We start from the raw sequence: 16,798 nt of genomic DNA on the forward strand, positions 1-16,798 counted from the left end.
CACGTGAGAAACTTGACATCAACCTCCTGTAGAGGTTCAAACCAGTCCGGAGGAACTGCAACACCACGTTAAGATCCCAAGGCACCGTAGGCGGTACAAAGGGAGGTTGGATGTGCAGAACTCCCTTCAAAAAAAGTCTGAACCTCAGGAAGGGCGGCAAACTGTTTCTGGAAGAAAATGGATAGGGCCGAAATTTGGACCTTTATGGACCCTAACCTCAGACCCATATCCACACCTGTTTGCAGGAAGAGGAGAAAACATCCCAGTTGAAACTCCACCGCAGGAAACTTCTTGGACTCACGCCAAGAGACATATTTTTTCCAAATACGATGGTAATGTTTGGATGTTACTCCTTTCCTAGCCTGTTTCAGGGTAGGAATCACCTTGTTCGGAATGCCCTTCCGAGCTAGTATTTGGCGTTCAACCTCCATTCCGTCAAACGTAGCCTAGGTAAGTCTTGATAGGCGAACAGCCCCTGCTGCAGCAAGTCCTCCCGAAGAGGCAGAGGCCTCGGCTCTTCTAGCAGTAGATCCAGAAGATCCGCGTACCAAGTCCTTCTTGGCCAGTCCGCAGCGGTGATGATTGCCTGAACTCTTGTTCTCCTTATGAGTTTGAGAACTCCTGAAATGAGTGGGAGAGGTGGAAACCCGTACACCGACTGGAACACTCACGGAGTCACTAGAGCGTCCACCGCCACTGCTTGCGGGTCCCTCGACCTGGAACAATACCGCCGAAGCTTCTTGTTGAGACGAGAGGCCATCATGTCGATCTGGGGTACGCCCCAAAGATCTATTACCTCCTTGAACAACTCCAGATGGAGACCCCACTCCCCTGGATGGAGATCGTGTCTGCTGAGGAAGTCCGCTTCCCAGTTGTCTACTCCCGGAATGAAGATTGCCGACAGCGCCAACGCGTGCTTTTCTGCCCAGAGGATGATTCTTGTTACATCTGACATTGCAGCTCTGCTCTTCGTTCCGCCCTGTCGGTTTATGTAAGCCACTGTCGTTACACTGTCCGACTGCACTTGAATGGTCCGATTTCTTAGAAGATGGGCCGCTTTGAGAAGACCGTTGAAGACGGCTCTTGGTTCCAGAATGTTTATCGGCAGGCTGGCTTCCAGACTTGACCACCTTCCTTGGAAGATTTCCCCACCAGCCCCGGAGACTTGCATCCGTGGTTAGAAGGATCCAGTCCTGAATCCCGAACCTGCGGCCCTCCAAAAAGTGAGATAATTGCAGCCACCAAAGGAGTGAAATCCTGGCCATTGGCGACAGACATATTCTCTGGTGCATGTGTAGATGGGATCCCGACCACCTGTCCAGGAGATCCAGTTGGAAGGACAGAGTATGAAACCTCCCGTACTGCAGAGCCTCGTAAGAGGTCACCATCTTCCCCAGAAGGAGAATGCACTGATGAACCGAACCCCGGGCTGGCTTCAGGACATCCCGGACCATTGTTTGTATCACCAACGCTTTTTCTTCAGGGAGAAACACCCTCTGGACTTCCGTGTCGAGGATCATACCCAGAAAGGACAACCTCCTGGATGGTTCCAAAGTTGATTTTGGAAGATTCAGGACCCAACCGTGTTCTCTGAGTAGATGGATCGTGAGAACAATGGACTGCAACAGCTTCTCCTTGGACGAATGCCTGTATTAGCAGATCGTCCAGATATGGAATTATGTTCACCCCCTGTCTGCGGAGGAGAAACATCATCTCAGCCATCACCTTGGTGAATACCCTCGGTGCTGTGGAGAGGTCGAATGGCAGGGCCTGAAATTGGAAATGACAGTCCCAACAGTACGAATCGGAGATAAGCTTGATGCAGCGGTTAAATCAGAATTCCTGGTATACCTTTATATCCAGGGATACCAGGAATTCCCCCTCTTCCAGACCGGATATCACCGCCCTTAGAGACTCCATTCTGAGCTTGAACTCCCTCAGGAAGGGGTTTAGCGATTTTAAATTCAGAATGGGTCTGACCGAACCATCCGGTTTCGGTAACACTAAAAGGTTCAAATAATAACCTTTGTTTTGTATCTGGGGAGGAACTGGTACAATAACCTGTGCCTCTACCAACTTCTGGATGACTTCCTGTAGAATAGCCCTGTCAGCCAGCAAAGCTGGCAAGCCTGAATTGAAAAATCGGTGAGGAGGGAGATCTTGAAACTCCAGCCTGTACCCCTGGGACACAATATCTTGCACCCAGGGATCCAGGCCGGACGACACCAAGACGTGACTGAAATGTCTGAGTCTCGCCCCCACCGGTCCCACTTCCAGGCCGCGCAGTCCACCGTCATGCTGAGGACTTTGGCGTACCTGAAACAGGTTTCAGTTCCTGGGAACCCACAGCAGCAGGTTTCTTGGATCCTGGTCGACCTCCCCTAAAGAAGGTGTTGGCCAGTTTGGCCTTTCTTGGCTTGGCAGTACAAAAGTACTGTGACGCAGCTGAAGAAAAGGGTTTCTTCGAGGAAGGTGCAGCTGAGGGAAGAAAGGAGACTTACCCGCTGTAGCCGTGGAAATCCACATATCCAAAGCTTCCCCAAAGAGAGCCTGACCTGTGTAGGGTAGGGTCTCCACACCTCTCCTGGATTCCGTGTCGGCAGACCATTGGCGCAGCCAGAGTCCTGTACGAGCTAAGATTGAGGATATTCCTGCAGCCGTCGAACCCAGGTCTTTCATGGATTCCACCGTAAATCCAGCAGAATCCTGTATGTTACGTAAAAACAATTCAACGTCACTTTTATCCATTGTAACCAATTTCTCAAGTAACGTGTCAGACCACTTCACTATAGCTTTAGAAATCCATACACGGGCAATGGTAGGTCGTAGTATCGCCCCCGAAGCTGTGTATATGGCTTTGAGCATAGTGTCAATCTTGCGATCAGCCGGTTCTTTCAACGCGGCAGATCCCGGGACAGGTAAAACCACCATACTTGACAGTCTGGACACAGATGTGTCAACTATGGGTGGGTTTTTCCCAATTCATTCTATCCTCCTCTCAGGATTTTTCAAACAGCGTTTAATACTTTAGACGCAGGGAAGGTTAGCGAGGCTTTCTTATTGTCAGTGAAGTAAGCCTCCTCAGCAATATTTAACATATATAGCTAATGGCCTCAAACATGAGCTGCACCCCCTGAAAAGGGTGTCGCCGCCCCCAGCACGTCCCCATCACCGTCCGCAGTCTGTGGCATAGGAGCTGCAGACCGGAAAATGGTGCTGAATTCTGCTGGGTTCGCACTGAGAAGCTCCGCCCTCCGAAGATGGCGCATCTTCCCGCGCAACCTCTACATACTGGCCTGAGGATTCCGTCGCTAGCTGGGGGATTCAGTCCCCGGCTAGCGTCTGTGTACTGAGGATTCTGTCGCTAGCCTGGGGAATCAGTCCCCGGTTAGCGTCTGTGTACTGAGGATTCAGTCGATAGTCTTGGGATTCAGTCTCCGGCTAGCGACTGTGACCAGTTTAGGGTATTTAGACGCTGGCTAAGCACCGTGATTACAATTCTGTGTACATGAAATGGATTCCTCCTGAGAGGAAACCACGTCAGCAGCATATGACACCGAGTCCCTAGACATGGCTATGAAAGGAATTGAACACACACACACAGGGAATGTCAGTCACAGCTCCCCCCAATAATGGCAAAGAGAGACACAGAGATTGGAGCCAACCCACACACAGCGCTCTCCGAGGTAGAACAAATAAAACTACCAGCGTCATCAGTGTACCTTAATAGACTACACAGAATTTACACAGCCTCCCTCCCCCTTCTACAACCCTCTGGTCCCGCTCAGGATAGCTGGAGTTGTTTGGAGGGACAGCTGCCTGTGTACAGGAACTGCAGGCAGGAAAATGGCGCTGAATGCTGCTGGGTCCGCTCTGAGGAGAAGCTCCGACTCCTGAAGATGGCGCGTCTTCCCGCACAATACTTTATACTGGCCTGAGGATTCCGTCGCTAGCCTGGGGATTCAGTCTCTGGTTAGCATCTGTGACCAGTGTAGGGTATTAAGACGCTGGCTCAGGACGCCCCTCAAAGCGCCAACACTGTGTGCCGCTGAGCCTTCCTGGAGCGCAGCCGCTCAGTGCTGCGCTCCTACCCTTGTGCAGCCATATCTCGCCATCTTCTGACCTTCTGGCTCTGTAACGGGGTGGCGGCATGCTGCCGGGGTGAGCGATCCCCTGTGGCAGGGAACGATCTATCCCCTCAGGAGCTCAGTGTCCTGTCAGCGGAGATAGTGGCTCAGACCCCGCAGGGCGGACACTACTCCACTCCACTTAGTCCCTCGAAGCAGGGAGACTGTTGCCAGCAGCCTACCTATAAAATAATAAACTCTAAATAAATTACTTTACTATGAGAAACTCTGTAGAGCTCCCCTAGCTGTGACCGGCTCCTCCGGGCACATTTTCTAAACTGAGTCTGGTAGGAGGGGCATAGAGGGAGGAGCCAGCCAACACTCTCAAACTCTTAAAGTGCCAATGGCTCCTAGTGGACCCATCTATACCCCATGGTACTAATGTGGAACCCAGCATCCTCTAGGACGTGAGTAAAAAGATGCCCGGCATTAGCAGAGTTGCACAGGAACTGCAGGCATCTCATGGTGCATGGCGTACTGAGGCTAGATATAGCTGTACATTAGGGTGTGGTTCATTAAGTCGACATACATTGGGTCGACCACTAATGGTCGACACGCATTAGATCGACATACATTGTGTCGACCACTAATGGTCGACACGCATTAGGTCGACATGGTCATAAGGTCGACATGGAAAAAGGCTAACATAAGTTTATTACTGTTTTTGTGTCGTTTTCTTTGAAAAGTGACGTGGAACCCCAATTAGTGCACCGTGTCCGCTCGCATGGCTTGCTTCATTCGCCATGCTTCAGGCAAGGTGCCTCGCTCCGCTCGCCATGCTTCGGGCAAGGTGCCTCGCTCCGCTACAGCTGCACTCGGCACAGGTTACCGTTCCCAATTGTAGTCCACGCGGATCGTTAAGTATGAAAAAGGTCAAATAAATGAAAAAAATTGTGAAAAACTCGTGTCGACCTAATGACCATGTCAACCTTCTGTGGTCGACCCAATGCTTGTCGACCCAACGACCGCCATCCGTACATTATTATGTACCTTCCCTGTGCTGCTCCGGTGTGCTTCTAGGAGTCTCTCCTGCAAAGAGGGAGAAAACGCACCAATTCGTTCATTTTCTGCAAGGAGCTTCAAGGTGCTTTTATCCAAAAGAGAGAGAACACTGCAAGGCAAACAGGGAAATATACAATTACTACCATCTCATATTTACAATCTGCAAAGTATGTCAGACATTCCAGGAAATTTAAGTCTGGAACATCCAGAAATAGAAACTGCGCTATTGCAAGAGTTTATCACACATCTACACATATATTTATTTCTTCTCTACTTCCTAAATTACTATCTAGTTTGCAGCTTAATGCAAAAAAGCTAAGCTTGTTTACACAACTGTATACCATGGCAATGCTAGATCACAGTATATACATTTAGGACACGATCAGCACATCCAATATGCTTACGATGGCAGACTTTTTACTTTATAGAAGCTGCACTACCAAATGGTAAAGAATAATGTGCACACATTTTTATTAAGATTTTTTTCATTCAATTATATATATATATATATATATATATAGCACACACATACTCCACGGCGCTTTTCTGAGAATATTTCAGTCATTATCATCAGTCCCTGCCTGTGCAGCTTAGAATTGATATGCCCTATAGAAGGCATGTTCATCATCCGAAAGTTTGTGATCTAGTTTCATATGTCATATGTCCATGACCATCTTCTCACCACCATTCCCAATTTTAAACAGTAGAGCTGTGTTCAGCAGAATATTCGCTCAAACATTACAAATGTGGCCTTGTTTCATAAAATATGCCACAGTGCACCCATATGTCACAGAAAGTGCAGCACAGCACCCCAATGTCACAAAGTGCCCTCATATCACAGAAAATGCCATACAGTGCCTCCCATAGGTCACAGAAAGTGCAGCACAGCACCCCCATGTCAAAGTGCCACATAGTGCCCTTATATCACAGAAAATGCCATACAGTGCCCCCATATGTCACAGAAAGTGCAGCGCAGCACCCCCATGTCACAAAGAGCCAGATAGTGCCCTCATATCACAGAATATGCCATACAGTGCCTCCCATAGGCCACAGAAAGTTCAGCACAGCACCCCCATGTCACAAAGTGCAACATAGTGCCCTCATATCACAGAAAATGCCATAGTGCCCTACATGTCACAGAAAGTGCAGTACAGCACCCCCATGTCACAAAGTGCCCTCATATCACAGAAAATGCCATACAGTGCCTCCCATAGGTCACAGAAAATGGGTTCACTACGGCTGGCCGGCGGTCGGGCTCCCGGCGACCAGCATCCCGGCGCCGGGAGCCCGACCGCCGGCTTACCGACAGCTTGGCGAGCGCAAATGAGCCCCTTGCGGGCTCGCTGCGCTCGCCACGCTACGGGCACGGTGGCGCGCTACGCGCGCCACACTATTTTATTCTCCCTCTATGGGGGTCGTGGACCCCCACGAGGGAAAATAATTGTCGGTATTCCGGCTGTCGGGCTCCCGGCGCCGGTATACTGAGCGCCGGGAGCCCGACCGCCGGCAAACAGAAGACCACCCACAGAAAATGCCTAATACCCCATAAAGTATGTCAGAGAATAATTCCACATACTACTCCAATATGTCACAGAACAATTCTATAGTGCCTTGTTACAGAACAATTCCACATAATGGGGCTAATTCAGATTGCATCGCAGTGTGCGATCCAACCGCAAAAAAAAAAGATGCAGGCCCATGCGCAGCACCCGTCCTACGCATGCGCCCACATTTCCTGCAGGGGGGGGAGGCACAGAAAATGCAATCACCTCTGTCAATCAGGCTGAAGCGGTCGCGGGGCAGCAACGCTCTGTTTCCTAGGTGGAGATGGAGTGTTGCGGGGGCGGAGGTCGAAAACGGGGGAAGGTGCGGGGTAAACGAGGGCATGAATGCGGTGGCTGAGTGACATCACACGCAGCCGCCACATTCGTAAACTTGGTCGCGGGCTAAGCTGTCCCAACAGGAGGCATCCTTAATTTCTGATCGCAATTCTGCTTGTTGAAGGGGGGAGGCGAAGGTCAGCATGCATGGCGGCGTTGCCCTGCGATGGGCTGCCCACGGCATGCGAACAGAAGGATTGCAAATTCTGCTTATTAGCTGAATTTGCAATCCTTACTGAATTAGGCCCAATGCCCCCATTAGTCAAAGAATAATTCCATAGTGCCTTTATGCATTACAGAAAATGCCACATAATACCCCCATAGGGTATGTCAGAGAATAATTCCACATAATGTCCCCATGTCACAGGACAATTCTGTAGTGCCCTTATGTCTCATAATAATTTCTAAACCCTATGTGTCACATAAGAATTCCATAGTGCCCTTATGTTACAAAAAATTCCACATACTACCGCCATATGTATCAGAATAATTTCACATAATGCTCCTAAATGTCAGAGAATTACACAAAATGTCCCATGTAATAGAATTCCATATAATGCCCCAATACCTCGCAGAATAATTTCACATAATGCCCACATATTTCGCAGAATAATTTCACATAATGCCCCCATATGTCGCAGAATAATTTCACATAATGTCCCCATATGTCACAGACAAATTACACAATGCCCCCTTGTCACAGAATAATTCCACATAATGCCCCCAAATGTCACAGAATACACATAATGCCCCATGTCAGAATAATTCCATATAATGGCCCCATATGTCAGAACAATTCCACAAAGTGCCACATAATACCCATGTGTAATAGAATTCCACATAAGGCTCCCATCTGGCACAGAAAATACCACCTAATGCCATCATACGACACAGACAATGTCTCCTGATGCTACCATTCGTCACAGACAATGTCACCTAATACTACCATATGTCACAGAAAATAAGAATTTACTTACCGGTAATTCTATTTCTCATAGTCCGTAGTGGATGCTGGGGACTCCGTAAGGAACATGGTGATTAGAGGCTCCGCAGGAGACTGGGCACAACTATAAAGAAAGCTTTTAGACTACTGGTGTGCACTGGCTCCTCCCACTAAGACCCTCCTCCAGACCTCAGTTAGGATACTGTGCCCGGAAGGGTTGACACAATTAGGAAGGATTTTGAATCCCGGGTAAGACTCATACCAGCCACACCAATCACACCGTATAACTCGTGATACAATACCCAGTTAACAGCATGATAACAACTGAGCCTCTCAACAGATAGCTCAACAATAACCCTTTAGTTAAGCAATAACTATATACAAGTATTGCAGACAATCCGCACTTGGGATGGGCGCCCAGCATCCACTACGGACTATGAGAAATAGAATTACCGGTGAGTAAATTCTTATTTTCTCTAACGTCCTAAGTGGATGCTGGGGACTCCGTAAGGACCATGGGGATTATACCAAAGCTCCCAAACGGGCGGGAGAGTGCGGATGACTCTGCAGCACCGAATGAGAGAACTCAAGGTCCTCCTCAGCCAGGGTATCAAATTTGTAGAATTTTGAAAACGTGTTTGCCCCTGACCAAGTAGCAGCTCGGCAAAGTTGAAGAGCCGAGACCCCTCGGGCAGCCGCCCAAGAAGAGCCCACCTTCCTCGTGGAATGGGCTTTCACTGATTTAGGATGCGGCAGTCCAGCCGCAGAATGTGCAAGCTGAATCGTACTACAGATCCAGCGAGCGATAGTTTGCTTAGAAGCAGGTGCACCCAACTTGTTGGGCGCATACAGGATAAATAGCGAGTCAGTCTTCCTGACTCCAGCCGTCCTGGAAACATAAATTTTTTGGGCCCTGACTACATCCAACAACTTGGAAGCCTCCAAGTCATTTGTAGCCGCAGGCACCACGATAGGTTGGTTCAGATGAAAAGCTGATACCACTTTGGGGAGAAACTGGGGACGAGTCCTCAATTCTGCCCTATACATATGGAAAATCAGATAAGGGCTTTTACATGACAAAGCCGCCAATTCTGAAACACGCCTGGCCGAAGCCAAGGCCAACAACATGACCACTTTCTACGTGAGATATTTCAAATCCACGGTTTTCAGTGGCTCAAACAAATGTGACTTTAGGAAATCCAACACCACGTTGAGATCCCAAGGTGCCACTGGAGACACAAAAGGGGGCTGAATATGCAGCACTCCCTTAACAAAAGTCTGAACTTCAGGTAGTGAAGCCAATTCTCTCTGGAAGAAAATCGATAGAGCCGAAATCTGGACCTTAATGGAACCCAATTTAAGGCCCATAGTCACCCCTGACTGTAGGAAGTGCAGGAACCAGCCCAGCTGAAATTCTTCCGTTGGGGCCTTCCTGGCCTCACACCACGCAACATATTTTCGCCATATGCGGTGATAATGGTTTGCGGTTACTTCTTTCCTAGCTTTTATCAGCGTAGGAATGACTTCCTCCGGAATGCCCTTTTCCTTCAGGATCCGGTGTTCAACCGCCATGCCGTCAAACGCAGCCGTGGTAAGTCTTGGAACAGACAGGGCCCCTGCTGCAGCAGGTCCTGTCTGAGCGGTAGAGGCCATGGGTCCTCTGACATCATTTCTTGAAGTTCCGGATACCACGCTCTTCTTGGCCAATCCGGAACAATGAGTATAGTTCTTACTCCTCTTCTCCTTATTATCCTCAGTACCTTTGGTATGAGAGGAAGAGGAGGGAACACATAAACCGATCGGTACACCCACGGTGTTACCAGAGCGTCCACAGCTATCGCCTGCGGGTCTCTCGACCTGGCGCAATATTTTTCTAGCTTTTTGTTTAGGCAGGACGCCATCATGTCCACTTGTGGTTTTTCCCACTGGTTTACAATCATTTGAAAGACTTCTGGATGAAGTCCCCACTCTCCCGGGTGGAGGTCGTGCCTGCTGAGGAAGTCTGCTTCCCAGTTGTCCACTCCCGGAATGAACACTGCTGACAGTGCTAACACGTGATTTTCCGCCCATCGGAGAATCCTTGTGGCTTCTGCCATCGCCGTCCTGCTTCTCGTGCCGCCCTGTCGATTTACATGGGCGACCGCCGTGATGTTGTCTGACTGGATCAGTACCGGCTGGTTTTGAAGCAGGGGTTTTGCCTGACTTAGGGCATTGTAAATGGCCCTTAGTTCCAGAATATTTATGTGCAGGGAAGTCTCCTGACTTGACCATAGTCCTTGGAAGTTTCTTCCCTGTGTGACTGCTCCCCAGCCTCGAAGGCTGGCATCCGTGGTCACCAGGACCCAGTCCTGTATGCCGAATCTGCGGCCCTCTTGAAGATGAGCACTCTGCAGCCACCACAGCAGAGACACCCTTGTCCTCGGAGACAGGGTTATCAGACGATGCATCTGAAGATGCGATCCGGACCACTTGTCCAACAGGTCCCACTGAAAGGTTCTTGCATGAAACCTGCCGAATGGAATCGCTTCGTAGGAAGCTACCATTTTTCCCAGGATCCGCGTGCAATGATGCACCGACACCTGTTTTGGTTTTAAGAGGCCTCTGACTAGAGATGACAGCTCCTTGGCCTTTTCCTCCGGGAGAAACACTTTTCTCTGTTCAGTATCCAGAACCATCCCTAGGAACAGCAGGCGTGTCGTAGGGACCAGCTGTGACTTTGGAATGTTTAGAATCCAGCCGTGCTGTTGTAGCACTTCCCGAGATAGTGCTACCCCTATCAACAACTGCTCTCTGGACCTCGCCTTTATCAGGAGATCGTCCAAGTACGGGATAATTAAAACTCCCTTCCTTCGAAGGAGTATCATCATTTCTGCCATTACCTTGGTAAAGACCCTCGGAGCCGTGGAGAGACCGAACGGCAACGTCTGAAATTGGTAATGACAATCTTGTACCACAAACCTGAGGTACTCCTGGTGAGGATGGTAAATGGGGACATGTAGGTAAGCATCCTTGATGTCCAGCGATACCATTTAATCTCCCTCGTCCAGGCTTGCAATAACCGCCCTGAGCGATTCCATCTTGAACTTGAATTTTTTTATATATGTGTTCAAGGATTTCAAATTTAAATGGGTCTCACCGAACCGTCCGGTTTCGGTACCACAAACATTGTGGAATAGTAACCCCTTCCTTGTTGAAGTAGGGGCACCTTTACTATCACTTGTTGTGAATACAGCTTTTGAATTGCCTGTAACACTGCCTCCCTGCCTGAGGGAGTGGTTGGCAAGGCAGATTTGAGGAAACGGCGGGGGGGAGATGTCTCGAATTCCAGTTTGTACCCCTGAGATACTACTTGAAGGATCCAGGGATCCAACCGTGAGCGAGCCCACTGATTGCTGAAATTTTTGAGACGGGCCCCTACCGTACCTGGCTCCGCCTGTGGAGCCCCAGCGTCATGCTGTGGACTTAGAGGAAACGGGGGAGGACTTTTGCTCCTGGGAACTGGCTGTATGCTGCAGCTTTTTCCCTCTACCTCTGCCTCTGGGCAGAAAGGACGCGCCTTTAACCCGCTTGCCCCTATTGGGCCGAAAGGACTGTACCTGATAATACGGTGCTTTCTTTGGTTGTGAGGGAACATGGGGTAAAAATGTAGACTTCCCAGCTGTTGCTGTGGAAACGAGGTCCGAGAGACCATCCCCGAACAATTCCTCACCCTTATAAGGCAGAACTTCCATGTGTCGTTTGGTATCTGCATCACCTGTCCACTGCCGAGTCCATAACCCTCTCCTGGCAGAAATGGACATTGCACTGATTTTGGATGCCAGCCGGCAAATATCCCTCTGTGCATCCCTCATGTATAAAAGTGCGTCTTTTATATGCTCTACGTTTAGCAAAATAGTGTCCCTGTCTAGGGTATCTATATTTTCTGACAGGGAATCTGACCACGCAGCAGCAGCGCTGCACATCCAGGCTGAAGCTATAGCCGGTCTCAGTATCACACCTGTGTGTGTATATATAGATTTCAGGATAGCCTCCTGCTTTCTATCAGCAGATTCCTTCAGGGCGGCCGTATCCGGAGACGGTAGTGCCACCTTCTTTGACAAGCGTGTGAGCGCTTTATCCACCCTAGGGGATGTTTCCCAGCGTGACCTATCCTCTGGCGGGAAAGGGTACGCCATTAGTAACCTCTTAGAAATTACCATCTTTTTATCAGGGGAAGCCCACGCTTCTTCACACACTTCATTTAACTCTTCAGACGGAGGAAAAGCTACTGGTAGTTTTTTCTCTCCAAACATTATACCCTTTTTTGTGGTACCGGGGGTAACATCAGAAATATGCAACACATTTTTCATTGCCTCAATCATGTAACGTGTGGCCCTACTGGAAGTTACATTAGTCTCTTCGTCGTCGACACTGGAGTCAGTATCCGTGTCGACATCTGTGTCAACCATCTGAGGTAGCGGGCGTTTTAGAGCCCCTGATGGTTTTTGAGGCGCCTGGGCAGGCACAGGCTGAGAAGCCGGCTGTCCCACATTAGGTATGTCGTCAAACCTTTTATGTAAGGAGTCGACACTATCACGTAATTCCTTCCACAGCACCATCCACTCAGGTGTCGACCCCGCAGGGGGTGACATCACATTTACAGGCATCTGCTCCGCCTCCACATAAGCCTCCTCATCAAACATGTCGACACAGCCGTACCGACACACCGCAAACACACAGGGAATGCTCTGACAGAGGACAGGACCCCACAAAGCCTTTTGGGGAGACAGAGAGAGAGTATGCCAGCACACACCAGAGCGCTATATAACACTGGGATCCCACTATCAATGAGTGTTTTCCCTATAGCTGCTTTTTTATATATATTACATATATATAATATCTACTAGGCGATTCATCGCGCCCTACGGGCGCTCTTCACACCGTCGTTAGGGACTTCGCCCCGTTAACCTCTGCACGGCTTTGCCGCGGGTGGGGGAGGGGGCAGTTAGCCGGGGTGGTGCGGTTGGGGGTGGGTGGGTGTGAGGGTGCTATGGTTGCAGGGCCGGGTGGGGGAGGGGGTGGAGTGCCACGGGTGGATGCGGTGGAGTGCTACGGGTGGTGGGTGGGTGCCGCGGGTGTTGGTGCAGCGGGTGGGGGACGGGGGGGGGGGGGAGTGCCACGGGTGGTGGGTGGATGCGGTGGGTGCCGCGGGTGTTGGTGCTGCGGGTGGGGGAGAGGGTGGGGTGCGAATGCGGTTGGTTGCCGCGGGTGTTGGTGCTAGGGGTTGGGGGAGGGAGTTCCGCGGGTGGGTGGCGCGGGTGGGTGGCGCGGGTGTTTGTGCTCTGGGTGGGGGAGGGGACGGGAGTACCACGGGTGGTGCGCGTGTTGGTGCAGCGGGTGGGGGGGGGGGGGGGGGGGGGGGAGAGTGCCACGGGTGGTGGGTGGATGCGGTGGGTGCCGCGGGTGTTGGTGCTGCGGGTGGGGGAGGGGGTGGAGTGCCACGGGTGGTGGGTGGATGCGGTGGGCGCTGCGGGTAGGTGGCGCGGGTGTTGGTGCTGCGGGCGGGGGAGAGGGTAGGAGTGCAGCGGGTGGGGGGCGAATGCGGTTGGTTACCGCGGGTGTTGGTGCTACGGGTGGGGGAGGGGGCGGGAGTTCCGCGGGTGGGTTGCTTGGGTGTTTGTGCTCTGGGTGGGGGAGGGGAAGGGAGTGCCGCGGGTGGTGGGTGGAGACGGTGGGTGTTTGTGCTACGGGTGGGGGAGGGGGCAGGAGCAGTGGCGCCACAACGTGGGTGCGGGGAGTGCGGCCCGCACCCGGGTGTTACCCTCTGAGGGGTGACACCAAAGTGCCGGCTCCTGTCACAGCGCAGAAGCCAGCACTGCAGATTCAGCAGTGTCCCCCGAACCACAACGTGCCGAAAACGGGGGTCGGGACGCGAAGCCACGCCCCCTTCCACGAAGCCACGCCCCCTTTTCGCCCGCGACCGCAGCGGGTGTTAGAAAAGTGAAGACTCTGGGCGGGTGTGCTGCTGATGTTGGTGCTGCGGGAGGGGACGGGAGTGCCGCGGGAGGGGGGCAGATGCGGGTGGTTGCCGCGGGCGGGCGGGAGGGAGGGAGGTAGGGAGGGAGGGGGGGGGGGGGGCGAGTCACTGTTCAGCAGGTCTCCCTGACTCAGTGGCAGCCGCAAGACTGTGAGGCGGGTAATGTGAGTTCCGCTCACAGTCAGCGGCTGCGGTGTCACCACTCACCAGGGGCAGTACGGGGAGAAGGGAGACAGGGGACTGGGCGGAGATCGGGAGGGGACTGGGCGGAGAGAGGGAGGGGACTGTTTCTGGCCAGATCTGTGCCTGTGACTCCGCCCAGCGTTACGGCCAGCACAGAGTCACAGACTTGGGCAAATATATAGGAGATACTGCGCCTAAATTTAGTGCCCCCCCTCTCTTTTTTACCCTTCTGTAGTATTCTTAGACTGCAGGGGAGAGCCAGGGAGCTTCCTTCCAGCGGAACTGTGAGGGAAAAATGGCGCCAGTGTGCTGAGGGAGAAGCCCCGCCCCCTTTTCGGCGGACTTTCTCCCGCTTTTTCTGTAATACTGGCAGGGGTAATTTTACATCTATATAGCCTCTGGAACTATATATGATGTATATTTTGCCAGCCAAGGTGTTATTTATTGCCCTCAGGGCGCCCCTTCCCCCCCCCCCAGCGCCCTGCACCCATCAGTGACCGAAGTGTGAGGTGTACATGAGGAGCAATGGCGCACAGCTGCAGTGCTGTGCGCTACCTTGGTGAAGACCGAAGTCTTCTGCCGCCGATTTTCCGGACCTTCTTCGTGCTTCTGGCTCTGTAAGGGGGACAGCGGCGCGGCTCCGGGAACGAACACCAAGGTCGGGTCCTGCGGTCGATCCCTCTGGAGCTAATGGTGTCCAGTAGCCTAAGAAGCCCAAACTACCACCTGTTAGGTAGGTTCGCTTCTTCTCCCCTTAGTCCCTCGCTGCAGTGAGTCTGTTTCCAGCAGATCTCACTGAAAATAAAAAAAACTAAATATACTTTCTTTCTAGGTGCTCAGGAGAGCCCCTAGTGTGCATCCAGCTCAGCCGGGCACAAGAATCTAACTGAGGTCTGGAGGAGGGTCTTAGTGGGAGGAGCCAGTGCACACCAGTAGTCTAAAAGCTTTCTTTATAGTTGTGCCCAGTCTCCTGCGGAGCCGCTAATCCCCATGGTCCTTTACGGAGTCCCCAGCATCCACTTAGGACGTTAGAGAAAATACTACATAACGCTCCCATGTCACATATATGGTAGTGCCCAATAATGCCCCCTTTATATACCAACCTGAAACCTTGTTATACCCCCTTTATATACCAGCCTCAGAACCTCATCATGTAACTTTCATAAGCCAGCCTCTGTCATGGTCATTTATATATGTCAGCCTCAGAGCCTTTCATGCACTTCTATACCAACCCCAGAATCCAATCATGGTCCTGCCAGCCAGAGTCCCTTTTCATGCATCTATATATATGCCAGCCACAGAGCCCCTCATCGTGCCCCCTTTTATATGCAAGCCTCAGAAACCCTCATTGTCCTTTTTGCCAGTCTCAGAGCTCCTCATGTCCTTATATACCAGCTACACAGCTCCCTGTCAATGCACCTACACAACGTCTTTCTTTTTTTTTTTTTATGTCTAACATTATAAAGGAACATCTTCCAATAACCAATAACTTTTTAAAAAAAAAAACTCCTTTATTTGACTTGGGTTCCAATGTATAGATTGAGTGTCTAAGCAGACAGTCAATAGGTCAACATGTTCAAAAGGTTAACATGACAATAATGGTCAAAACAAGTTTATGTGATTTTTCAAATTTTTAAACTTTTGCTTGATTTACCATCAACGTGGAGTACGATTGGGAATAGTAACCTGTGCGGAGCGCAGCAGGCGAGAGAAGCAAGTTCACAAGCGTATACGTTTGTACTAACTGTGGGTCACATATGACGAGACATAGAAACTTACACCCAAAAAACATTAAAAGTGTGTCGACCAACCTCAGGATGCAGAGGGCGATATGAGAAGTGGGCACATCAATCTAGACTAGTTTGTAGCTAGAACCTCCTCCTCTACTTCCCACAAGCCAAGAAAGAGACAACCGGACCATTTTAAACTTAAAGCCAATAGAAGAGCATACTGTATAAAGTATATAGTTTAAAAAAAAAACCCTCAAACCAGAACCAAAATGTAAACCTTGAGGATGAACAGAAACAAAGTGTACCACAGGCTCAGAAGTCGATAAAATGGTAAGTACCAGAAATCAGTTTCTGTTTCATACTTTTGGGGATGCTGCCTACTTTGAATATGTTCCAAAACTGGCCATCAGCCAGGGTAAGCTCAGACAAAGCTGTACACATTACTTTAGGCACAAATATACTGAATTTGTGACATTTCATGCAAGTACGATAAGGTGGCCGTCCAGCAAAACTGTTCCATCGATGCACTACCTAAGAGGCACTCACTCATCTGGTAGAATGAGCCATAATAAACTTGGGAACTTGGACCGGTTCTAAAACATATGTCACTGGCCCAGTTGTTTTACGCACATCAAACAGGATGAGAAGACTGTCAGTTTTCTGCAATGGAGCAGCTCTATCCACCTAGATTTTTAAAGCCAGATGGAAAAACAAAATAAAATAAAAAAAACCCTCAAAACAATAATTTCCACTACCAATGGCAATATCGTGACCTGAGCCGGCATAAAAAGGTCTTGAAATGTAATAATGTGGACACCACCTATAGCAGAAAAAGTCCGATATGTAGGGCAGCTCTGATGAAGGGGGGAATGTAGTAGGGAGTGAGTGTTCTCCTGTTTTTTTTAAAGTGGTAATCA

General features: G+C 50.4%; 1 protein-coding gene across 2 annotated transcripts in view; it reads right to left on the minus strand.

The window, feature by feature from the left end:
- Nucleotides 1-16,798, minus strand: part of CDAN1 (codanin 1) — a 390,144-nt gene that overhangs the window by 284,083 nt on the left and 89,263 nt on the right. For both annotated transcript variants that reach the window (XM_063947654.1, XM_063947653.1), the window contains exon 7: nucleotides 5,118-5,238. In XM_063947654.1, coding sequence (XP_063803724.1) covers nucleotides 5,118-5,238 — 121 coding nt within the window. The remainder of the gene's footprint in view (nucleotides 1-5,117; nucleotides 5,239-16,798) is intronic.

This window comes from Pseudophryne corroboree, chromosome 12 (genome assembly GCF_028390025.1).
Source record: "Pseudophryne corroboree isolate aPseCor3 chromosome 12, aPseCor3.hap2, whole genome shotgun sequence".
Lineage (NCBI taxonomy): Eukaryota > Metazoa > Chordata > Amphibia > Anura > Myobatrachidae > Pseudophryne > Pseudophryne corroboree.